This window comes from Talpa occidentalis, unplaced genomic scaffold (genome assembly GCF_014898055.3).
Source record: "Talpa occidentalis isolate TD23 unplaced genomic scaffold, MPIMG_talOcc4v2.1 talOcc4.16, whole genome shotgun sequence".
NCBI lineage: Eukaryota > Metazoa > Chordata > Mammalia > Eulipotyphla > Talpidae > Talpa > Talpa occidentalis.
The window spans coordinates 68,823,266-68,848,696 of NW_023601653.1; the positions used below are offsets into that span (position 1 = coordinate 68,823,266).

A 25,431-nucleotide genomic window follows, 5' to 3' on the forward strand; every position below is an offset into this window, starting at 1 on the left:
CTTGTTTACCTAGCAGGTTTCATCTGGGGAGGGGAGAATATATACCTGATTCTTTTCATTTACTTATTGGTTACCAGCATTAATAGAATTGTTCCCAGCAACTTTCTTAAGGAGAACAGATAGTGCTTGTAATATTATTATGAATTCACGGACATCGATATTTGATGGGTATGTGGATCCACTGGAATTATTATTCATATTGAAGCTCCAGTAGTACCATCATTGGGCAGAGGAAGACTATTCAAGTTGGTTCCTGATTATATTTGACATTGATAGCTTCCTTGCTATTTAGTAGAGTGCCAGGTTCATCTTCTATATTTCTTGCCCTAGACATGAAATCATCCATTTCTATAAGAAGCCCAACTTTCTCTAGGTAAGAAATAGCATTTCAAGACAACAGCCATGGGACTCATTGTTCATCTGGGAAATAGTTTTAAAAGATAAATACCTTATAATTGCATACTGATACCTTTAATTCAATTGAAGACTGGCTTTGCAGTAGCTAAATTGTGATGCAAATATATTTTATTAGCATAAACAAGTTACTTCTTTCCTCATGGCTTCCAGATACTACGACTATCTATAATGATGAATGGATAACCACATTGATATAAAATTGCCTTCCAAAAACTATAGGTTATCACTGTATTTTAGGGTGGACTTTCAGGTGTGGGTATAGTTTTCTGTGACTTCATGCCAAGATATTATCAACAGATATAATACTGGAGCATTTAAAAATACTTTGTTTTTATTTTCCAGTTGTCTTTGGCCTTATAAAATTGATTTAGTCAAAATTGAAGTGTTCCTATCAATCTACACAGGACCTCTGCACTTGATGCCAGGCTGCCATTCAACTTAGGATGAGTCGAAACCAAATTGAAGGTATGAACTTCATGTGGCCGGTCACTAGTGAATTTTCCTTTATCCCTTAGGAAGTACAATCTCTGCCTTGTACTGAAATTCAATCTCTATCCAGCTAAAGAGAACTGACAAAGATCCAATATGCAGGAAGCTGTGGTGCAGATGGTGGTGTTCTATGTGGTATAAGAATTTTTGGTCCTGTTTCTGTAAAGAACTAAAATGGGATTCTTCTTGACTCAGTTCATACTGATGAGACAATATAATAGATGTCAGATACCAAAGTGAGTGTGAAACTGAACATTTGACGAGTGTTTTCTAAAGTACTAAGATCTCTCTTTGTGTTCTTTCATTTCGAAGCCACAACCTCATGAAATGGGTATCACTGGATTGCATTTTACTACTGACAAAAAAAATAAAATAAAATAGTGCCACAGTGTTTGTGGCTTACCCAGTATCTCCAGCAGATTCCTTTCCATCTTTAGGCCCTGACTTGAACATTGGCGTTCATAATTTTATGCTGGTATCTTACATGGGTGATGCTCTGGTATTCTCTTCTCCAGCACAAGAGAGCAGAAGTGGTATGAACCTGGCAGTTCACATGTAAAAGTTTCCTGCAAACATTCACTGAGGAAACTGGGCTATTGTGTCTAAAGAAGTAATTTTCAGAAACACTCCAATGACAGGCACATTAGGTTAGGACGTAAGTCTGTTACTAGTATTGGAGGTTGAAGCCTTTAAATAAGTTAAGTTTATTGGATTTTTTTTTTTTAAGACAGCATGGTTTCTCTGAAGCAAGTGATTCTTGGAATTGTGCAGAGGCTCCTGTAAAAGCCACTAACCTTCTGGGTGTTAAAGGATGGCTAAACGTGGAATGAGCTTTCAATTCCCCATACTGTGTGGAATATAACGAATGGTAGCACATTTCATTTAAAGAAGTTGGATTTCTTGTGGGTGGGAGGAAGGGAGTAAACTTTTGGCTCCAAATCTGAAATATAAATGAGGGACTCTCCATTTTTCCACAAGTTCAACTTTGTGACGAAGATGGCTGGGCTCTTCTTTCTGGGTTTCCTGGTCAATTAAGAAGGCAGCAGGCTGAATTTGAAAGTGTAGGGTAAGGAAAAAATGTCAGGCTTTTCTGCCTTCCCGCCATCAGGATAGATGATGGATCCTTGCAGTCCTGAATGCATGCCTGATGGTGGGCACCTGGAATAGGGTGTGGGCATAGGTAGATGGGGTTCACCTGGGCTAAGACTGGGCTTTTTAAGGGCAGCATCACGGGGATGCCAGCAGAAGCTGAGAAGAAGCCAAGAATGAACGGAAGCAGGAGAGCAGAGAAGCAGAGAGAACACAAGAGATGGCCGGAGAGCCCAGGTAGAGTGGAGATTTGCTGGGGGCTGGGAGGACTGCCAGCCTCCCCTCAGCACCCCTACCTGCCATGTACCCGGTAAATCTCAATAAAAGCCTGAAAAGCCACTGAGGACTCTGACTCCTCCTTTACCCGGTCTGCTGGATCAGAAAACCTGCACTGTGCGCATTCCTGCCTCTACAGAAAGGCTGTCTCCAACTGAAGTCACCAGGGTGTCTGTGAGTGAACATCCAGTGATGTTTTGAACTAGGCCATCAGGCCAAAGTGCTGGTGGTTTGTTGAAAACAGTTCTACAGGATGCACTTGCCATGTGGATAAGCCAAGAACAGAACTTCACAATTCAAACTAGTTTCAGAATTCTAGTTCAACCTTGAGAAGATTTCTTTAAGAACCTCTGAATTTTACATGACAACATATATTGTGAATCTCCAAAGTGGGATCGGCAGCGCCTTTTTTGCTAATGTTTTGTGGCACCCTAATAACTCCCACAATGGTATTCTGTGCCATATCTGGGAAACAATGCTGTAGCTGTGGAAGTTAGAGGAAGTACGTACGGCAAAGCAAAATTTAGTGCATAATTCGTAAAACAAGAAGACATTGACAATACAACAGATGTTTAACCTGATGCCCCATGTATTACTCAGAAAACATACTGCAAAGCTATTATGTGCCAATTTTTCTCCTAAGTGGGGATAAAGTGGTAAAAAAGCAGAATTCCTGTTTACATATATATTGCATCCTAATGGGCAGGAGCAGTAAATAAAAACATCATTGTAAGGTCAGGAACGGACACAGTGCAGGTTTTCTGATCCCATGCAGACCGGGTAAAGGAGGAGTCAGAGTCCTTAGTGGGTTTTTGCAGGTCTTTTATTGGGGTTCACCAGGCATATGGCAGGCAGGGGTGCTGGGGGGCCGGGAGGCTGGCAGTCCTCCCAGCCCCCAGCAAATCCTCACTCTATCTGGGCTCTCTGGCCTTCTCTGCTTCTGCTGCTTCTTCTCTGCTTCTCTCTTGGCTTCTCTTTTGGCTTCTGCTGCTTCTGGCGTCCCTGTGACGCCGCCCTTAAAAGTACAGTCTTAGCCCAGGTGAATCCCATCTTCCTATGCCCACACCCTACTCCAGGTGCCCACCATCAGGCATGCATTCAGGACCTCAAGAATCCATCATCTATCCTGATGGCAGGAGGGCAGAAAAGCCTGACATTTTCTTTACCCTACAATCATCTATCATGTAAGTGCTTTGGAGAAACATATAAGCAAGATAAAGAGGGTGTGATGATGGGATACTACTTACATCAGGTACATAGAGAAGCCTCTCTCTTACGGAGACATTGGAGCAACAACATCAGGAAGAGGAACATTGAGCCAGGCAGATATTGAAGAGAAGAGTATCCAGGTTGAGGACTAAGACTCTGAAGCTTGAGAATGTTTCCAAGTCAGAGGCCAGTGTGAGTGGATGTGTGTCTGCAAGGAGGTGAGTGAGGTGGAGAGTCTGGGTCATGTGATGCTTTGCAAATGTGATAAGGATTTTTAAAAAAGATTTATTTATTTATACAAGCACTGGGTACAGTCAAGTGCAGGAGGGTGAGAGAATTCACCAGAGCTAGAGCGGGGAGCAGAACGATGAAATATACTGCTGAGAGGAGCAGCGGGCGGCAGGAGAGGTCTGTGCACCATGTGGGACCCTCGCCAGCAGCTGGGGATCAAACCAGCGCTACAGAGGCTGTGGGCAGTTTCACAACCCAGCGCTCAACCGCTGCGCCACCGGGGAGGCCCGTGATAAGGAATTTTAAAGATTATTTTGAGCAAGACTGGAAGTCAGTGGAGGCTTTTGAGATGAGGAATGACATGATTTCAATTTAATCTTTATTCTAGATGTGGAGAAAACTGTATGAGACTGTTTTAGATGGGGAACCAATGGTTAGTTTCTGGACGTTTTAAATTTGAGATTCCTGTGAAGCTTTTGAGTAGAGACACCAGGATTTAATTCCTGCCACCAATTCACCTGTGCACCATCACCATCCTTCCTTGTGCTTTTCCCACCCTGTTTTAATCTCCCTTCCCTACAGACTGTCTCTGATTTATAGTTACCAGTTGATTTTGTTTTTTATTTTATTATTATTGTTATTTTTTTCCTGATCCCTTATTTGGCTCCCCTATATTCCTCCTATAAGTGAAACCATCTGATATTTTTCTTTCTCTTTCTGGCTTAATTCACTGAGCAGGATCCCTTCTAGCTCTATCCATGTTGCTGCAAATGGCATGAGTTTATCTTTTTTGATTGCTGAATAGTGTTCCATTGTATATTTATACCACATTGTAGGGTAAGGTAAAAAGTATCAGGCTTTTCTGCCCTCCCACCATCAGGATAGATGATGGAACCCTGCGGTCCTGAATACATGCCTGATGGCAGGCACCTGGAATAGGGTGTGGGCATATGTAGATGGGATTCACCTGGGCTAAGACTGGGCTTTTAGGGGCGGTGTCGCGGGGATGCCAGCAGAAGCTGAGAAAGAAGCAGAGAAGCCAAGAAAGAAGGCAAGAAAGAAGCAGAGAAGCCAAGAGCAGAGAAGCAGAGAGAACCCCGGAGAGCCCAGATAGAGTGAAGACTTGCTGGGGGCTGGGAGGCCTGCCAGCCTCCTGGCCCACCAGCACCCCTGCCTGCCATATGCCTGGTAAATCCCAATAAAAGCCTGCAAAAGCCACTGAGGGCTCCAGGACAACTCCTTTACCTGGTCTGCTGGATCAGAAAACCTGCACTGTGGCAAGTCCTGCCCCTACACACATCTTGATCCAGTCATCTATTTTTGGGCATTTGGGTTGTTTCCATATCCTCCCAATTGTCAATAGTGCTGCAATAAACATAGAGGTGCAAGTATCTTTTTGAATTAATGTTTTTGTGTCCTTTGGGTAGATCCCTAGGAGTGGAATTGCTGGGTCAAATGGTAGTTCCGTTTTTTGTTTTTTTTTTTTGATCTTTTGGCAATGACACTTTTTTTTTTAAAGATTTATTTATTTTTATACGAGAACCGGGGTACAGGCCAGAAGCACAGGAGGGTAAGAGGATTCACCAGAGACAAAGTGGGGAACAGAACAGGCAGACTGAAGAAATACACTGCTGAGGGGAGCAGTGGGTGAGTCAGGAGCAGTCTGCTCGCTGGTAGTTTCATTTTTAGTAATTTGAGGAACCACCACACCACACAGCTTTCCATAGTAGCTGGACCAGTTTGCTTTCCCACCAGCAACATAAGAGTTCCTTTTTCTACACATCCTCCCCGACATTTGTTGTTGCCTGTTTTTTTAATGTGTGCTATTCTCACTGGTGTAAAGTGGTATCTCATTGTGGTTTTGATTTGCATTTCCCTGATTATAAGTGATGTTTAACATTTTTTCATATACCTGTCAGCCACAAATATGACTTTTAATATTCATTGAATATTCAACTCATTTACTATTCTTGTGGAGTTGCTTCTTGTTATTTTAGTACCCATCTAACCTTTCGAGAATGTTGATTCTTGACTCTTGTCTTAGGAGATAAACTTCTACTCCACTTTGTATCATCTTAAAAATCTTACTAAACTGCTCTGTAGCTAGGTAAGCAAGCTGATTGTTATGCGATTGGTGTACATGTTCTTTTGGGATGATCACTGGGACAAAATAAGAAGCTTAGGGCTATCCTCTTAGTTCTGAAATTTCTTTTGGGAGTTGTCTCAGACAGTTTTGGAATCACTTAGTGATTACTATTTTTCCCTTCTTTCTGCTCTATGTGGTCAAATTCTCTGTTGCAGAGATTCTGGATCTGAGTTTTTGGGAATCAAATTTTATTGATGATAGAGCCCTAGGTTTAAGACATGCTGTGGCTGAGGTGTATTAAGTTTCTTCATGTGAAATTATAGGAAAAAAATCTACTTAAAACTGCTAGAGAAAAAATAAAATTTGTAAGAGGCCTGCTCATGCGTGTCACACAGAGGCCAAGAAGGGGATGAATACCAGGCTCCCACTGGAATTTGAGCCCAGCAGCTTGGGGAACCTCATAGGGACAAGAAGTAGGACAATAATAGCCTGAGAATCAGAGCGTGGGGGAAGAGTTTGGGGGAAACAGCTTGGGGGAAGAGTTATAACCTTAAAAGAGGAGTTAAATATATCCTCTCTTGACTTCAAAAGAAATATAGAAGTTGGTGTCTAATCACCCTTTCCTAAAGATTTCATCTTCTGTATATAAAACTGCCCAATATTCTAGAAGGATTGATACTGCCCACCCTACTTGGAGAAAGTTCTTGGTTAATGTCTTTGACTGCAATCTAGCCTCTAGGATGTCAGCAGCACTTCCAGGAGGAAAGTAGTCTTTAACCTGAAACATTTACTTGTCTGATCTCTTTGACTTCTGATTTTCTCTGACCTGTCTGACCTCTAGGAAGCATGTTGCCTCAGAGTTCTTTACTTGCTCCACCAAAGAGGAAGCTATGGGTTCCCATTGAGTCACTGGATTGTTGCTGTGGTTTCCTTTTTTTTTTTTTTTGTTTATCTGGGTTTCATCACCACTTAGCTGGTGTGGTTCCTCTCTCTGCTTCTTGCACAGACTCCTTTGTTAGTGTGATCCAGTCATACTTTCCATACTGAAGTGTTCTTATTCCCTTAATTTTATTATTAAGCCCACGTTCTTAATTTCCCTACCATCAGTGATGTTTTGCCTGATCAAATGTTCTTTTCTTAGACTGCATAGCTTAGAAGCTAACAGTGCCAAGTTGCTAGATCTGAATTCCCATTCTAGCATATTGTCTATGGAAACTCAGGCAAATTTTCATCTTTTCAAAGACTTGGATTTATTATCAGCGAAGGAGAGAAAAAATACTTGTTTCATTTAGACCGAACAGTTTCTGGTCAGCATTTACGCATTTACAACAATGCCTGGCATATAACAAATGTTAACTAATACTGCTGTAGAGTTATGCTTTTTATGATGCTCCAGGGTTATAGCTAAACTGGGTACTCATATTCTCCAACGTGTATTGCATTGGTTACTAATATTAGCTATTTTGGCCAAAGGAATTCTTTTTATCCCTCCTCACAAACTCTCTGTAGAAAACCCCAATATTTATACAAAAATGTATTCAAAGTTTTTTTTCAAGCAGTCTACATCTTTGTATTTCTTTTTTTAATAAAATACTTTGTTGCTTGAGGAGTTATTTCAGTATTGAAAGCTAGTGTAATAGTTCACCTTTTTCATTAAAGTGAAGGGTACATAGTTTTGAGCTGCCATAACTGAAGATCTACTTCCTAGGATTGCTTATAAGAATTTGTGGGTAAATACAGTTGTGGCTATGGGAATAATTTTGAGTGTGACAATGTTGGGAAGTACATGGATTGTCAAATTTATCATTTTAATACAATCCACTCCCAATATTACATAGTTAAGTAGTATTTCATTCACTATCACTAAATACATACACACACACATAAAAGTAATACTGTAGCTTAAGGAAGGATGCAGGGAAAGGGTCATATTCTGGAAGTTAGAATTTAAGATGGCTCTCTAAGCTGCTAGGTAATTGTCCTTATCATCTTGGCTTGCTTTAACAAAATACCATAGGGATTATGCTCAGTGAAATAAGTGAGAAGAAAAAAGAAAAATATTGGATGGTTTCACTTATAGCAGTAATATAGGGGAACCAGATACGGGATCAGGGAAAAATTAATAATAAATTTGAAACTAAAATTAACAGACAAACATAAATCAGAGACATTGTGCAGCGGAAGGGGAGAGAAGGAGGGAAGAGCACAAAGGACTATGGTGATGGTGCACGGGTAACTTGGTTGTGGGAATTTTACAGGGACCACACTGAAAGGAGAAAGCAAATATTATACAAAAATGAACAATGGTGTAAAATATATATAAATAAATTTAATTTAAAAATACCATAGACTGTATTGCTTAAATAATAAATATTTATTTCTCACAGTTCTAGAGGCCAGAGACTGAGATCAGGGTACCAGCTTTGGGGGAACACAAACATTCAATCCATGGCAGTACCATAAATGAAGTCAGGGCTCCCAATGGTGTCTTTATCTCAGAATGCCACATTTCCTCTTCCTTTGCTTTAACAAACCTATTTTCTGGCATCTAGGAAGAATTTTGAGATTTAATCAACAGCTCTACCAACTGTTCTTCATCATTATATAGGTTCTTGTATCTTTGTATACAATGTACATACACTTAACATTGAAAGCTTTTGCTCATTGTTCAGATTGTCTTTTACCATCTTGCACACAACTTAGTCAATGCAGAGAACTTTCTAGGGCAGAATTACCTCAAGCAGCTAACTGCCTTTGGAAATGCCATATCCAAGAAAAGAGAAAGATGAGGGAATGTTTATTAAATTTTGATTAGGTATAATGACTCTGCTTTTAGGGCTTTGCTAAACATTTTGTTTGAGTGAATAGAAGCAAATTGAGAAATTTCATGTGTCACCCTGACCTAGTGATCTCAACATACTTATGGAAATTTTCTACTAACTGTTTTTGGGTGTTATTTTCTCAATTTCCTCTTTTCTTTGCTCCATCTCCCATGGTGAATCAAAGGAAACCTTAGTCTTTGAAAAGACTTCTCCCTTTGAGTTAAGTCTTTTTATGTTGGGAACTTCATAATCTCTCCAGAAAAGGTAAGTGTGATGTTTAGTCTCAAGTATTTCTGAATATATTCCCTTATTTACAAAAAGACACACTGGGAAAATATATTTGAGGGTTCTGACCCTCCTTCCCACTGGAGAACACAACAAGAGAGTTAACACACCATGGGACAAGAAGAACCTCAAAATAAACGTGAGTACTGTCTTTTCATTTTTAAAGAGGAGAGATAATTCTAATCAAGATTTAAAATTATTAATTGAACAACTTTCCTCCCTGCCTGCCTGCAAACATGCAGGTGACCTTAATTTTCTTTCTCGTATTCCTAATAAACCTGCCCTTTAAAATATATATGAATTGACAGTGGTTGTCATTGTAAGGACTGAAGATGATGATGGGGAGAAGGAGATGGAAAGAAATGACTTTGATGATTAAGAAAGTCACAGATATATTCAAATATGTTGGGGAATAGAAACTTCTTAGAAAATGTAAATTTGGTTAAAGGAAGAGATAAAGTATAAAAAAAGAAAAATAAGATGGAAAGAAAGAATATTTGGGGAAGATTCTCTAAAAGGAAGAGAGAGAAGGAAGATAAAGCACACTGACTAAAACTCATAGTGTACTGGAGGTTCTGACTTTATCCCATTATATGTTTTACTGATGGGCAAAAACATATCTGTGTTAAAAGAACATTCAATTTTTTTTAAAGATTTATTTATGCATAAAAGAGCTGGGGTACAGGCCATACATGCGGGAGGTGAGAGGATTCACCAGAGACAGAGTAGGGAGCAGAACAGGCAGACTAACTGAAATACACTGCTGAGGGGAGCAGTAGGGGAGACAAGAGAGGTCTGCTGCACCATGTGGGTTGCTCCCTGGCTGACCAGGGATTGAACACGTGCTGCAGAGGCTTCGGATTGCTTCCTAGTGTGTTTCTTCACCCCTTGCGCCACTAGGGAGACCACAAGAATATTAAATATTTTTGAAAAACATTTGGCATGGTGCCTCCTTGGTGGCGCAGCAGGCTGAGCGCAGCACTGTGAAGCTATCCACAGCCTCTGCAGCAATGGTTCAATTCCTGGCCGGCCAGGGAGCTACCCACATGGTGCAGCAGACCTCTCCTGTCTCGCCTGCTGCTCCCCTTAGCAGTGCATTCAGTCCGTCTGCCTGTTTTGCTCCCCACTCTGTCTCTGATGAATTCTCTCACCCTCCCATGCCTCTGGCCTGTACCCCAGCTCTTGTATAAATTAAAAAAAAAAGAAAAATATATGGAACATATACACATATATGTAACAAATACAAATAAATTATATTTAAAAATATAATTTTAAAATTAAGATTCTTCTTCATGTCATCATCCCACCATGGCAGACTTCAAAATGACCCCATTGTACAATGGTCCTGAAAAACATCTGTTGATGCAACAATATGTCTTGGAGATTTTTTATATCAGTATAAACTGATACACATGATTATTTTAATGCTACAAAATTTCCTCATATGGATTCACATAATTTAGAATTTCTACTATGGGTAAAACACATGCAAGTATTAGGTTTCAGTGTGTATTCTATTTCCAAAATCACTACAATGAATAATCTTTCATACAAATAAATTCAGTTGTTTCTATAGTCTACATCCCTAGGATTGAAATTATTGTAAGTGTGATGCACTTAAAAATTGATCAACATTTTAACTTGCTCTTCCAAGAGACTTTCTAACTACAGTGAAGCAGCAACATTTATTTCTCATGGAATGCTGGTTCCCCTCAGACTTAGCAAAAACATATATTTTTAACTCACTTTTTAAAATCTGATATATGAAAAATCATACCATGTTTTGGTTTATATTTCTCTGCTGGAGCGTACTGTATTTGTTTAGTGACCATTTATAATTTCCAAAAAATTGTTTCAGTAAATTTCCTGCTCAAATTTTTGTTAAGCTTTCTGCTTGATTTTTATAATTCTTTATACAGTAACATTGTGCCAAGATTTTTCTTCTATGTGTTCTTTATGTTTTAAGATTATTTGTGTTGTATAGACTTTTAATTAGTTTATGTACCCAAATTATCAATTTATATGATTTTTGGGTTTTTTTTGGTCTTATTGATAAAATGTTTTATGTTTAAAAACAAAAAAATAGCATTCTCATTTATTTATTATCTATCAGTTCTCAAATTCATGTATTAAGGGAAAATTTTTAAGCTCTTCTCTGGATCTAAAATACTTTGAAAGATTCCATATTTATCTTGCTCCTTGGTAAAATTCACTTCCCTAGCTCTTGTAGTTGAGAAGAAAATAGCCTATTTATCTTTCTTTTTGTTTTTAGAAGGATGCCAGCATTCCCAGTTCATCCCTTGGGCCATTGCTATTCTTTTCATCTTACTTCTCAGTGCCTGTTTTATTGCAAGTTGTTTGGGTAAGTTATTAGAAAAGGGAACTCTCCTTGAATTATTTTTCCAAACAGTTTTCATAAAGTTGCTCAAAGTCTTTTGTTACCTTGATTTCCCTCAACATATCAATCTATAATGCCTTCAGGGTCTTGGATTTAAAATTCAGAGCTACATTCTTCACCTTCCATTCTTTGATGGTGCTGCCTTGTATCTGGAATTATATTTATATTATGATCTGTTTTATTTTTTAAAGTTATGTCTTTTACTTATGTGTTTTTGTTTGTTTCTTAAATTGCATTATATACTTATTGAGCTAACACTCATATACAACATTGCTTTATATAAGGACAGGTTCACACATCTTCAGATGTATGTTACCCCACCACACCTACCACCAGGTAACCATAGTCCATCCAGACTTTGCTCCCTACCCCCACCTTCTCTTTCTGGTAGCTTCAGTTCTGCTATCAGATTTTTATGGTTTGTTTTGGTTTGGTTGTGTCTGTTCCTCTATATTTCACATAGGTGAGAAATCATGACAGATGGACTTTAAATCCCTTTTCTATATATGTGATGCTTGGTAACTCTAGTGAAATATCCCCCATGTTGTACTGGGACTATAAGGAAATGCATCTTATGAGTAAAGAGTAACCAAAATTCAGAATAATTGCACTTTGACATTGAGAACAAGAACAGTTGGAAGACTTGTCCTTTCTGATAATCAGACTTGCATAAAGGTATCATAATTAATTTAATATAGAAGTACATATATCCAAATAGACCAGAAGAAAAGAATGGAGATCTTACATATAGGAATTCTCCATATAAAACTGACATGATATTGCAGATTTATAGCAAAAGGACAGTTTTGTTCAATTAATGTGGTAGAGACCATTGATTATCCATGTTTTAAAAATTAAGTTGATTTTCTATCTCATATCATGTACAAAAACCAACCCAGGTTAGATTACTGGTCCAAATGTGAAAAGCGAAGCAATAACCCTTTTTTGAAGATAAATAGAGCGTATATCCATGACACTGAGATGGGAAGTGATTTCTTAAACAAATTACAAAGTGTATTAGCTCATAGGAAAATATTGACAAATTATTCTATATTGAAGAAAGAATCATTGCACAACAAAAATATCACTGAGTGAAAGCAAAAGCCACAGATGTTTGCAATGAATATAGTGAACTGTTAAGAATAAAAGAGAGTGCAGGGGCCTTAACTATTAGAGGAAGTCAAAGCCTATCTTTTTCCTAATTAAGTGGTTATGTTGGGGAAAGAAACTCACTTTTTTTTCTCTTGACAGTGACTCACCGCAACTTTCTCCGATGTAAGAGAACTATGGGGGGTTTCAAGTCACCAGAACACCATGCAAAGCTGACATGCATCAGAGAGAAGTCAGGACTCAAAGGTACAGATAGCAGAGAGCATAAGGAAACAGACTTTTTATTTCTATTTCTATTCAAATTCATTATCTGATTTAAAGAATACCAGCAGTAAACCTAGGGAGATTAAAATAACATAAGCTGATCAGTGGGCACAAGAATGAATGTCAATAAGTTGAGATAGAATTGTTTTTTTTTTTTTTAAAGATTTATTTATTTATTTATACAAGCACTGGGTACAGTCAGAAGCATGGGAGGGTGAGAGAATTCACCAGAGCCAGAGTGGGAGCAGAACAGGCAGACTGACAAAATACACTGCTAAGGGGAGCAGCAGGCACGGCAGGAGAGGTTTGCGCGCCATGTGGGACCCTCGCCGGTGGCCGGGGATCGAACCAGCACTGCAGAGGCTGTGGGCAGCCTCGCAGCCCAGCTTTCAACCGCTGCACCACCAGGGGAGGCCTGAGATAGAATTGTTTTTGATGACTGTAATGAGCTGAGTACCAGGAAAAAATAGCAACACAATTATGGGTCATTTTTAGCATCTAAAACACAGCATTGATTTAATTCCATTTTCTTTGGATTCAGATATATCACAAGGACTGTTTCTTCCTATAATATATAGTGTTCCTGAAGTGTCTTTATCTCTTTTATTATTCTGGAGTATGTGAAGTCTCATTTGGAAGAATAGGGAAATGTTTGAGTTTTAGTAGTTTCTTTGCCCCTTTCAGATAAAATGCCCTGCAGAAGGTTTTGGCATAGGAACACTCTAAATGAGGAAGTGAATAGATACAGGGATGCTGAAAAATGATCATTCTTCTACGAAGAGAATATCTTGTCGCTTTCTCATAGTCATTATGTGATTCAGATGTTTTTGTTTGGAAGATACTTAGAAATGTAATTTTCGGGATTTCTTAATGGGGGAACAGAATGATTTTGGTAATCCTGGTATTATTGGCATAAATGTTAGTTGGACTTTCAGTGATAGAATAGCTATGCGATCTATAACAGATGAAATACATCTTTGCCCAAGTTTTCACTTTCATGTTCACTCAAGGAAGCACCTGGGATTGCTGCCCGGTAAGCTGGAGAGCCTTTCAGTCCAACTGCTATTTTCCTCTTAATGACAACAAGACCTGGGCTGAAAGTGAAAGGGACTGTATGCAGATGGGCGCACATCTGGCTTCTGTCAGCACAGCAGCTGAGCAGGTAGGCTGGGAGACTCCCACGGTGTCTCTGCTGCTTTGAACCTCTTCGCAGAGAAAGAGGAGTTTTTCTGCTCTGCTGCGCCTCTGTGCCTTTGCTCCATCTATCCCATCTGGGGGGGGAAGCCTTTTCCTCCTCTCTCATTTTTCATCATATGACAACTTCTGGTCTTTCCAGATTTGTATTATTTTCCTCCAGAAAACTTCCCTGGCCACCTTCCCTGCTCCTGCTCTCTAGTTTAAGTTGGAGGTGGTTCCTTAGTGTTTTGTGTGCTCTGTGGCTGTGACCCTTACTCTAGTGTCTGCAGAGGTCTGTCCTTAACTCTCTTCTGGAGATTCTCTGTAGAGGGCTGGGTCTTGCCCTACTCTTTGTGTCTCCAACAATCTGCACAGCAGATGAGTAGTGATAAATATCTGCTGATTGAATACATAAAGGGTTTGTTGGAACTGAAATAGCTTCTCAGGCTAAAGTGTAGGGAAAAGATTCAGAGGTTGGTTGCAATTCTAAATCAAAAAAGTCAAATTCAGTTCAATGCTTTAAAAACTGAAATTTATTTCCTCGTGTGATACATTTCCAGATATGTACCATGACTAAGATTCTGCTCTTTACTTGGTCAGCAGGGTTTCCTGGAGTTTTTTTTTCTTCATGGCTTTGTAATCTCCAAGTTCATGTACTTAATACAATGGCATTTAATGAGATACACAAATAATGAAAGGAAGCAATTTGAAAACCCAAGTGGTTTTGCAAAGTGATTTTGCAAATATGATCTCAGTTAATCTTCAGGGAATTCTCCATGAAGTATGGAGCTGCCTTTCTTGGAGATGAGAAAACTAGGGTTTGGTGAGATTAATGAATTTAGTAACATTGTACAGTCAGTGGGAGAGGCAGGATGTGAAAGAGATCTGTTTAGTGGCCTTTTCTGCTTGTCTAGTAATCTACTTGACCTCTTTACTTTATTTCTAACATAATAAGTATCACATGATAAATGCAAATACATCTCTAAAAATGACTTTTTTTAATGCAGAACTTTATTATTCAATTTTTGGATAGACGGTTTCCATATTTCCTGGGACTAACAGATGTGAACCGTAACGGCCAGTGGCACTGGGTGGACAAGACACCATTTAACCCACACATGGTGTGAGTATATTGTCTGGGGTGAAAGAGCTTTGTAAAGGCGAGAAGGTAGCAAGCCAGTTCATTCTGGGGGGGGTGCAATTGTGATGTGACAATGCTTACTCAGAACAGAGCACTGTTTGTTGAAAAAGTTCTATACTAGTACGCTCTACAGGTATTAGAGCAGCTCTACATTTTTTATTTTTTAGTAAAGTTGTATTTATTGAAACAGTGTTGATTTATATCATAATGTAAGTCTTAGGGATATAGGTTTACACCTCTCCAAATGTATATTATTTCACTAGGGGCATTTTTCTCTGCACTGTCTTCTCACCTACAAACACTCACACATACACAAAGAAACATACATGTGCACATATATTTTTTTTTCCATTTCAGATTCTGGCATGAGGGTGAACCTGACAACTACCCAAGAGAAGATTGTGTGGTCCTTGTTAATGACCAAGACAGATGGGCGTGGAAGGACTTTGCTTGTAACTCTAAGACAAGTAGGATTTGTAAGGTTCCTGGCACAACACTCAAATAGAAAGCTGTGGAGAGATCCTTGTGATGAGGACAGAAAAGAAGAATGATAAAAATAACACAGGAAGCACATGCATTACTGAGACAGAGAAGGGATGCTGGGCATAGAACATTTTCAGAAATTGATGGATTTATCTTTGTTCAATTCATTCAAGATAATGTGTGATATTTTGGTGGAAAAAAGACACTTCTGTGAGAATTAGTTTTCATTAACATTGTTTCTTGAGGTAATTTCGAAGTATTTTCTTTTTGTTCCAAATATTTTATTTTATTTTGATGGCCAGGACTTATATTTATTTTAATTAAATTATAGCTTATAAACAATAACATTTTTATAATTGATATAAAATGATTATATATAATATGATTATAATATATGGTTTGATGAATCTTGACAAATGTGTATGCTCATAAACAGCACTCTGAACAAAATATAAAACATACCCATTATCCCAGAAATTACTCTTACACTTCCCGGTAACCTTTACCCCCAACCCTGCAGAGGTATCCACTGTTCTACCAGCATGTGTCAGTTGGCCTAATCTAGACCTTGTATAAGCACATTCATATTGAATATGCTCCTGCACATCTGCCTTCTTCCACTCAGCATAATATCTATGGGGTTCTTTTTAAAAAATTTTTTGTAACTTTTTTAAAATGAAAGTAACATGGTTTATAATTTAGGTGTATAGCAGAAAAGTACAGAGATTTCCCACATCCATGACCCACACATGAGGACCCCCACTGTAGACATGCCCCACCACAGTGGTACATTTGTTATAACTGATGGAACTTCATGGAATACACAGAGCATTAGGGCAATGAAAAATTTAATTCTTCATCCTAAATGTTTTCCCCAAACAGGGAGTCCAAACCTAAGGGGTTTTTTTTTGAGTCAGAAAAGCCTTTACATACCACTTTAACCAAACTCCTTCACTTCTATAGCTGAGAAGCCAGAGAGTTTGCCTTCACGTTGCTAGTTCACAACAGAAGCAGGACTATGACCCAGGTCTATCCTTCCTCAGGGATGAAATGAATTCTCTTTGGCATTATGGGAAAAATTCTGGAGGTGACATGACACCTGGCTAACAGATAAAAATTCTTATTAGAAGCAATATTGTATTAGTGTATCTATATTTTTTTATTTTAATCAGAGCATGGTGTTTTCAACTTGTTTATGTAAATTGTTCACAAGTTTCTTTAGAACTGTAAAGCTATAGTACAAACTAGCAAGGAAGGCATTGTTTTAACTGAAATTATGCTTTTGTAATATATGAGGTATTACCAATCATGAAACAGTCACATTTAACAAAATATGGTGGTTTTTCTTCTACTCCATTTGCTGATGTTTGCTGGATCTAAGCTAAACAATTTTAGCATTTTAACCTAACTTCCTTACCAATATTTTTAAAGATGGTATTTATCTTGTAAATTAGTGATTTTCTGAGTTTGAATACAGGTGTGTGATTGTTGTGTGCATTTGCATTTAAAGCTGATACTTTAACTGCAGTAGTGCTAAGTGACTTTAGTTGTGTTTCCCATATTCACTAAATTACAGAGCACAAAATCTAAAAGAACTTGTTCCAATAACTATGTAAAGGCTAATAGATATTTTGGATTAAAGGCATATTGATTTTAAAACCAATGACTGTTGGGGCTCCCTCATGGCACAGGGGTTAAATTCTCAATGCTGCCAAGCTATCACCAGCCAATGTGGCCTGAGTTTGGCCAGCCCCTGAGGCCTCCTGAGTTTGATCTCCCAGCCAGGGAGCTGACCCACACGGTACAGAATCTCTCTCCTGTCTTTCCAACAGCTCCCCTCAGCAGTACATTTCAGTGGATCTGCCTGTCTGTTCCCCACTCTGTCTCCTCTCATCCTTGATGTCTGGCCTCTACCCCAGTTCTTTAAGGATGAATAAATAAATTAAATCTTAAAAAAAAAAAAACCAAAAAACCCACAGATTGTTACTTATGCCTAAGATAAACACTTTTTATGAAAGCAAATCTTATATCTTTGTCTTCAGTTGAATTTTCCCATTCAAAGATCACAAATTCCAATACATGAATTTTGAGCGTCTCTTCATGATGCTCTTCATAGTGCAAGAAACTTGGTTACAGAAGACACTAGGTTGTTTAGCTATTATTGAATAAACTTATCAGAATTAGTAGCATATCATGCAATAAGTGGATAGACTTGAGATAGGAAAGTCTCAAGTTGAATGCTTCTTAGAATAATTGACTGTTGGAGTATGGCCCTGTTTGACCAATAGATACAAATTCAGGTGAGATCCCCTAATTTGTCATGGAAGAGTAAACAGAGAATAAAGGGAGCGTGGGCTGAATGAGTCTGTTGGTTAATTCATTAAGTATGTTGGATGAGTTGAAGGTTAGTATGGACCTTCCTAAGAGGTGCAATAAAGCCTGTTGGGCAGAAAGTCCACACAAGTCTTTGGACTAGGATTACATTTCATGACTTGAAGCAAGTGTCCTACTCATTCTATAGGAGAATATAGTGAGGATATGTACTTGGGCAGGGTGGAAGCAGTGTGAAAACAGGAAGAGAAGAGAGATTTTTAGAAGCTAAAAAACAGAGAAATTGACAGCCTGAATTCAGGTATTAGTTGAAAGGTACTTGCCATTATTTCTCAGCATTTTGGCTAAGATCAAGTGCAAAGGCATTTCCCCTTCCCTCTACTTTGTTGGATTTTGTATTTTTTTCTTGTTCCTGTGTTTTCATATAAATACTCCCAAATGAAGTAAATGAATTAAAAGGGGCATTCCTTCCTTTTCACAGTATTTGCTAAAGAATTGTTCTGTAAATTTTGAGAAGTCTTAAGACTTACACAGGGAAAAAATCATGAATTATTACATTCAAAGCTACTTATTTTTATTTATATGATATAAAGCAATGAAACATATGGAGTTCTCATGAAGTGCAATGCACACTTTCCTCCTGTTGGGGCTGTAGCCATATTCTTGCTTTTATTCCTCTTCATTTATTTGTGCCTTCTCGTCAAAGAGATTTTTCTTGATTCAGAATATTTGCTTGTGGCATTTCACAAATCCGAAACATATTGAAGAAACAGGGCACATCATTCCAATTTTTCCTTGGGTTTGAAGAGTCTCTTATGGTGACGCAGTCCTCAACTGTAGCTATGTTGTTAGGCTCCCCTGCATCCCAGAAGCTGAAAGAGAGACACATGGGAAATTGGAAATCCTAACCACAATTGGGCAAGTGCCCTAGTACACTAAGCAAACTGCATTTGTGTTTTTTCACTTCCCATAGCACTTAAGTGAAGGAGGTGTTATAATGTCCACATCATTGACAAAGAGAGGGAACCACAGAAAAGTGAAACCACTTGTTTAAGTTATAGTTTGTGAGTCATGAAGCAGACTGGATCTTTCAGATTTTCCATTGAAATTTTCTATTTCTATTTTCTCTCTCATGTTCTAAGACCCAGAATGAGAAGTTATGGAAAGGATTCATATTCTGATGGACTTATTTCCTTTGCACTCATACCTTCTATCTTGCTTGGTTTCCTTTTTCTACAAAGCACTTCTATTAACTTAGGTACATACATCAAAGGTGTTACAATGCTTAAGTGAAGTAACTTTCTAAAGTATCAAAGGATTTGGGCTATACTCTTAGAAATGGTTTAAACCCCCCTGCTCTTTAATTTCCTCAGTTGCTAAATGAAGATCGATAATACTGATGCAGGAAAATTTAAAAATGATTGAAATACAAAAATTAAAAACTCAAAAATGCTGTGCTCTAATGACATAGAGCCATTAAAAGGAGAAAAAGATGACATCACGGAAAATCCCATGTTCACTCCATTAAGCAGCTACTGTTTTTCTCAAGTCACTATTTTTATCTCATTTACTACAGTTTGGGGGTATAAGACTCTGAATGCCACTCTGTGCCTCTTCTGCATTTCCAATGAGAGAATCTTCAATTCCAATCCCTTCTCATAATCATCTGTTACTTTCCCTTTATTTTTAAGATACTTCTAGGAAATGAAAGCAGCAGATACTCATACGTCTATTTTCTCATCTACACTTGCTCTTTCCCTTCTTGCTTTGAATATCACCAATGATGGATCTGAACATATCTCATGAAACAGAAGGATGTTCTGGTAATGCCCCTCAATGATATTAAAAGGATCAGAGTAGGGTGGCAATTCCCCTACAAGATGGAAAGTACCTGAGAAACTGGTTGAGATGTGTGCCATCTACCCATTTCCATTGACTCTCAACAATCCTGTCTGTCAATCCAATATAAAACTCTTTTCCTTTAGGTTTTGTATGGAAAAGGAATTCCTATAAGATGCACAATAAAAAAATTATTTCAATTCTGAACAAATGTTGAAGAATTGTTATTATAAATAAAGCAGGGTTTGGTCTAGAAATGACAGATAAATGGGTTTGAAATTATAAGTTCATCAAGGATAATATTCTGATTTCTTTTATTGTGGCAAAACTACACATAACATAAAATTAAACCAACAAAAAAAGAATCTTCAACAGAGGATATTCTCTAGAACTCATTCAAAAATTTATCTGTTGTTATTACTAGCAAAATCTACAGTATATACCTAACACAAAACATTATTAACCACTTGTGTCCCCTCTTTCATAAGATGTAGCTAAACTTACTGGTCATCCTGAAATGAACTCCCTACCCTTTCTGCCTACCTAGTAACAAAGGAATGAAACATTCCTTTTTTTCTTAAGATTTTCTAATGCTGAAAATAAGTTAAAGCTGGTATTCACTTACAGAAATAGTAGGAATAGCATAATACATACATATCATAAATTCATTTAACCAGCAGTCAATCTATACACATGTATGGAGAGGGCTATCGATGCTGTGAAGAGTGTCATATATGGGGGACTGTACTCCAACTACCTGCTCCTCCTGGGTGTTGATAATCACCAGATGAGCTCCCATGTCTGAGCAGTTTTTTACACTTAATGTCCAGGTCAATGTGTTTGTAGAAAAGAAGTAGCAGCTGGAGTGAAAATAGACCCAATTCAGTGGACAGCAATTCTTGACTGAACCTGGGAGAGAAGTGTTTGAGGGTTTCCTGTGTGAACTGAGTAAGAAACAGAACTACAATGATGTAAGGAAAAAAATAAGATTAAAAAATTCTTTTAAATAAAATATAAAAATTTTACTTGTTTTTACTGAAGTACCATTGTTTACATTCTTGCTAGTATTTTGAAAGTATAGGGTTCCCTCCTGAGGTGTAGTCACCATAGCTCTCCACTACTGAAGCACCCATTGTCCTTCACCTAGTCCATTGGGATCTTTCCACCCCTAACCCCACCCCCAATATTACTACTCCCCTCCCCCTCTGAAAACCATAGATCTTTGGTCATCTTTCAAAAGTTAGATTTAAAGTTTCTCTTTGGCTCTTTGATGAAACCCATCACTTACTGTCAGAGATTAGACACCCTTGTTCATGTTCCACATCTTACCAAGACTTTAGATAATTCCTATGTCAATGAACACAAACAGCAATTTTCTTGTTTTTGAGATGAAATTATCCTCTCCAAATGCCAGTACCAGTAAATTAAAACATATACTATCTCAGATATGTTCTTGAGATAGAACCTTTTATCTGTTCTTAGACAGCAAAAGTCAGAGAAGTTATGTACTATATCTGAGCACCATTTCTTATGTTGCCAAAAAATGAACCCTCAAAAAAAAAATCTCCAAATGGGTTGTATAATGAGTGAAATTTCTTAGAATTATAGAATGTAAGCCTTCAAGCTTATTAAAAATAAATAATTCAATTTGTCTCAATTTAATGGTGAGGAAATTATAGCTCAGAGAAGGAAATCACTTTTCTAGTGTCATTCAGAATTTTGATAAGACTTGGAACAGGACTATATGTAAAACTTCATTTTGGAAGCAGGTGATGAATTGGATGGGATGCATTCCTGGGGACATTATCCTTCTACTTCTATATTAACTGTTAGGGCATATACATCAAATATATTCCAAAAGTTTGTTATAATGTTCCCCAAATTTTCTGCACCAATGCTAACTGCTTTCCCAAAGTTCTATTCCTATCTTCTCACCATCACCTCATCATTCTCTCACAGAATAGGCAAGAGTTTGCATTTGAAAACGGCCCTAATTCAATTACTTATCACAAAATTGATCTAGAAACTAGAAAATGCTGATATGTAAATGTGGAGGTTCAAATGTGAGGATTCTTGTACCTGACCCATCATTGTAGCAGGAGAGTCCCATCAAGTCATCACGTGGCTGGAATTCTTTCTCATTGCAACATTGAAAGATGCGATATGTCACTGGAAGGAAAGGGGCACACGTAAAGTTCATTACTCTTGCTAAAATAAATTTTATCTTTTTGTATTCAAAACAGAAGTGCCCATAGCTGTGATGATATTCTATTACTATGTAATTTTCCTCAGGAAGAGGTGAGGGGGTGGGAATTCACTTATGGTTTGTCTGACTTATGAGGATGAATGTGCTTTATTTCAGGCCCTGAAGGCCCAGAGAAAACAAATATGTTTGTGTATCTCTCATGCAAAATCTTACCCTCTCTATTCCTTCCAGAAAGTGATATCTCATGTCTCTGGCTATGACTGTTATCAAACCAGCACCCCAGAGACCAAAAAAGCGGGGATCGTTATGGCAGTTCACTGTCTGATGTATTCCCAACAAGCAGTTAAATGTGCTTTATGATTTACCTTAAACAATGTCTCACCCTGTCTTGCTGACCAGATCCCGACCACCTCTCTCTGGCTCAACCACCTGGATAACAAACACCAGAACAACCCAGAGCTGGGCAGACCTGATCCTGAGTGACTGCAAGTAGCCAAAACCTCATTAAAATCCTAAACTCTCCTCTGAGGGAGGAGCCTCAGCGCCAAACCACCAGGTAAACTGAAGCATGTTCTGTCTCCAGGGCCTGGGCAGAGATCCTCAGCTGCCCGGTACTCAGCATCCAATCACCCAGGACTTCCTCTTTCTACTTCTGGGCTTTCCCTTTGAGGAAACCCTTGAAATCAGGATGAAGTTTTGGGGCTGATGGAAATGTTCTTTGTCAAGTTTATGGTGGTGGTTACACGACTATTTACATTTGTTCAAACTCATCAAACTGTACTTAAAGGAGCAATTTTTATTTTTATATATTATTCAATAAGTGACTTTAAAATAAAGAGTTTGAGGCTGAACTATTAAAAAAGTGAAAGCAGAGAACAAGAGGAAGACTGAAGAAGGGATGAGGCTCACACTGGGGCAGTGGTTGCTTGATAAGAGGCACAGGGTTTAAGAATCTTATTCTTGAAAGTCAGGCTGACTTGAGCTTGAGTATTGACTGGCTGTGTGATCTTAGGCAAGTGCTTGAACCACTGTAATACTGTTTGTTCACCTATAAAATGGGGATAAGAATACTATCAATCTATGATGCCTTGTAAAAAAAATTAAAATATTTTGAATTCCCTATTCAGGGAGGCAATCCTTGGAGATATCCCCCTGCCACCTTACTTGTCACAAGTAATAAAACTTCTCTTTCCTCCATAAACTTGGATCTGGTCTATTGGCTGACACCCCCAAGATGTGTACCCCTTCATTCAGTAACTGCATCTCACAGAGGGGATTACAGTAATGATCAGGGAACAGAAAGAAGGGCTCAAGGCCACCAAGGAGTTGAAGAATATCTGTCATGAAAATTGAGTCAGGGATCTCTGAAATTTGGTAACAGTTCTGTGCTAATTGGGGTTTCTGGCTTAAAGACTAACCCAGGTGGAAAGCAGGGAAGGGAAGAGTAGAATAGAAATAGCTTTTGCAGGAGAAGAGAATCCACAGGCAGCAAGGAAGAATTTACTTCTGATACTCACTGGAGAGACTGAACTTGACCTTCAGAACTTACCAACACATCTGGTGATAAAACAGGCACTGAGTAGTAGTATGGCAGCCCCGGAAACAGTCCACAAGAACATTTGGGAGGAGAATAGTCTTTCTGTAGAAAGACAGAAACATAGTCAATCTTCCCTAAACAAGATACAAAAGATACATATGAGATTTTTATTCACCCTTACTGATTTCCTTCCACCAGCATTATGTGTGTTGAGTAATTCTCAGGCTTCAGCATGCATCACAATCATTTGGGGGATTTGTGAAAACACAGAGCCCCAGAGTTGACAATTTAGTAGAGGTGGTATGGATGCAAGTTCTCGAGAGCTGCTGGTGCTACTGGCTTGGAGACCACACTTTCAGTTCTTACTAATTTTAATACTGATTCATGAACTTGGACAGAAGTGTGATTTTTTTTTTCTTCAGCTTTCACAGATTTTCTCTCTCTCTCTCCTCTCTCCCTCCCTCTCTCTCTCTCTCTCTTTCTCTCTCTCTCTCTCCCTTCCCCCCCTTTCTCCTCATTCTGTTTTTCTTGTCTCTGCTCAGCTCTTCTCTTTTCTGTGTCTCATTTTTCCAAGCCCTTTGTAAGTCAGTAAGCTAACACTTGCAACTATCTAGTAGTTCCTCTCCTTCTTCCTCCAATGCACATTTTAAAGATAAGGAAAATGGGTTCCCCTGAAGTGCAGTGGTTTGTCCAGTGGGACCCAGTGACTTGTAGGAAGAGGAGAAACAGCAGTAAATTTTCAGTTCGGTAACTCTCCCAAACTGAAGTCCAGCAATCTTTTTATTTTCTTCTCTTTCATTTTCTCTCCCTGTCTCTCTGCCTGTTATTTTACTTTATTGAAAACTTTCCTATTGTTCTGTCACGCAACACATGTATTAATCCTGCAAAGAAAAAAAGAAATCTATGAAAGAAAAGAGACTTAAGATTTTACCTGTGCATTGCGATGGAGACGATTTGCATGAATTCATTCTTTCTCTTCCTTTCTCTTCTTCCACCCTCTGTGTCTCCCACCTCAGTTTGAGTCCTGGAGTATTTTGTTAGTAAGATTTAAGGAGAGTGAGACTTGAAGGATGAAATCTTTATCTTCATTTTAGGAAGCTCAACCCTAAATATATAAGAATATTAAGTGTTCTGTGGCTGTCTGTGTACTTAAGTCAGGATTTCCTCTCTTGCACAAGCAGGACAAGGGAGTTATAGGGCAACAAAGTGAGTCCACATACTAGCACAAGCAGTGAATGGGGAAATGATGAAAGAAGAGGAACACATTGTGAGGAAATATGAGGGGCTTAAAAATAATTGTCTTATTTGGCAGGTACAATTTCTCTGCTTCCTTCCAGGCCTAATTCATCCCTCATTTATTCCTTGACCCTGGCGGAGCCCTCCCCTCCAGTCAGAACCATCATCACTCATTGGTTAACAGAAAAGGAAACCAGCTTTAAGCCCTTACAGCACTTGGCATAGAGCTGGGCACCCCGTTCACATGTTTTACCTTAGCCGTGTGAATTGCTTTTAATCTTTTGCTTCTCTTCCTACATCATTTGCAGCTCTTGAACATTCTACTACTGCATATTTATTTAGCTTAAAAAAAAAAAAAGATTTCTTTATTTATTTACCATAGGTGAACTGAGGGGGGTGGGTAGGCCAGAGGTTTGTGTGGGGGGTGTCAGTAAAAGGATTCACCAGAGAGAGTGTGGAACAGAACAGATGGATTTAAAGAAATACACTGTTGAACAGAGCAGTGGGCAAGACAGGAGGGGTCTGCTGCATCATATGTGGGTTAGCTCCCTGGCCAGGGATCGAATTCAGGCCATGCTGGTGATAGCACTGAGACTTAACCCCTAGCCCACCAGGGAGGCCCACCACTGTATTTATATCCCTTTCATTAGAGCATTGATCACTTGTCTGTTTCACAGGTCCACCTCAGCCTCATGTGCTATAATTACTTTGAGACTCAGCTCAATTCCTTACATCATAACACAACTTCCGAAGACTTAGAGACTCAGGAGGCAGCGTAATTCTACTGTTGTGAATTATTTGGGGAT

The 25,431-nt window shown here is 38.6% G+C and overlaps 2 protein-coding genes across 2 annotated transcripts; one reads left to right on the forward strand and one right to left on the reverse strand.

Moving 5' to 3' along the window:
- Positions 1-849: 849 nt before the first annotated feature.
- Positions 850-22,278, forward strand: CLEC4D (C-type lectin domain family 4 member D). Its single transcript, XM_037514408.2, has 7 exons — positions 850-882; positions 11,177-11,266; positions 12,554-12,658; positions 13,687-13,838; positions 14,860-14,975; positions 15,351-15,721; positions 22,252-22,278. Exons 1-6 carry the CDS (start codon positions 861-863, stop codon positions 15,496-15,498), a joined length of 633 nt encoding a protein of 210 aa, XP_037370305.1. The 5' UTR covers positions 850-860; the 3' UTR covers positions 15,499-15,721; positions 22,252-22,278.
- On the reverse strand, positions 18,410-24,482 carry CLEC4E (C-type lectin domain family 4 member E). The gene is made up of 6 exons (XM_037514402.2): positions 24,321-24,482; positions 23,402-23,491; positions 21,726-21,815; positions 20,404-20,555; positions 19,699-19,814; positions 18,410-18,679 (listed from the first exon to the last, which is right to left on the reverse strand). The coding sequence occupies exons 1-6, from the start codon at positions 24,355-24,357 to the stop codon at positions 18,508-18,510; spliced, it is 657 nt and encodes a 218-aa protein (XP_037370299.1). The 5' UTR covers positions 24,358-24,482; the 3' UTR covers positions 18,410-18,507.
- Positions 24,483-25,431: the final 949 nt, after the last annotated feature.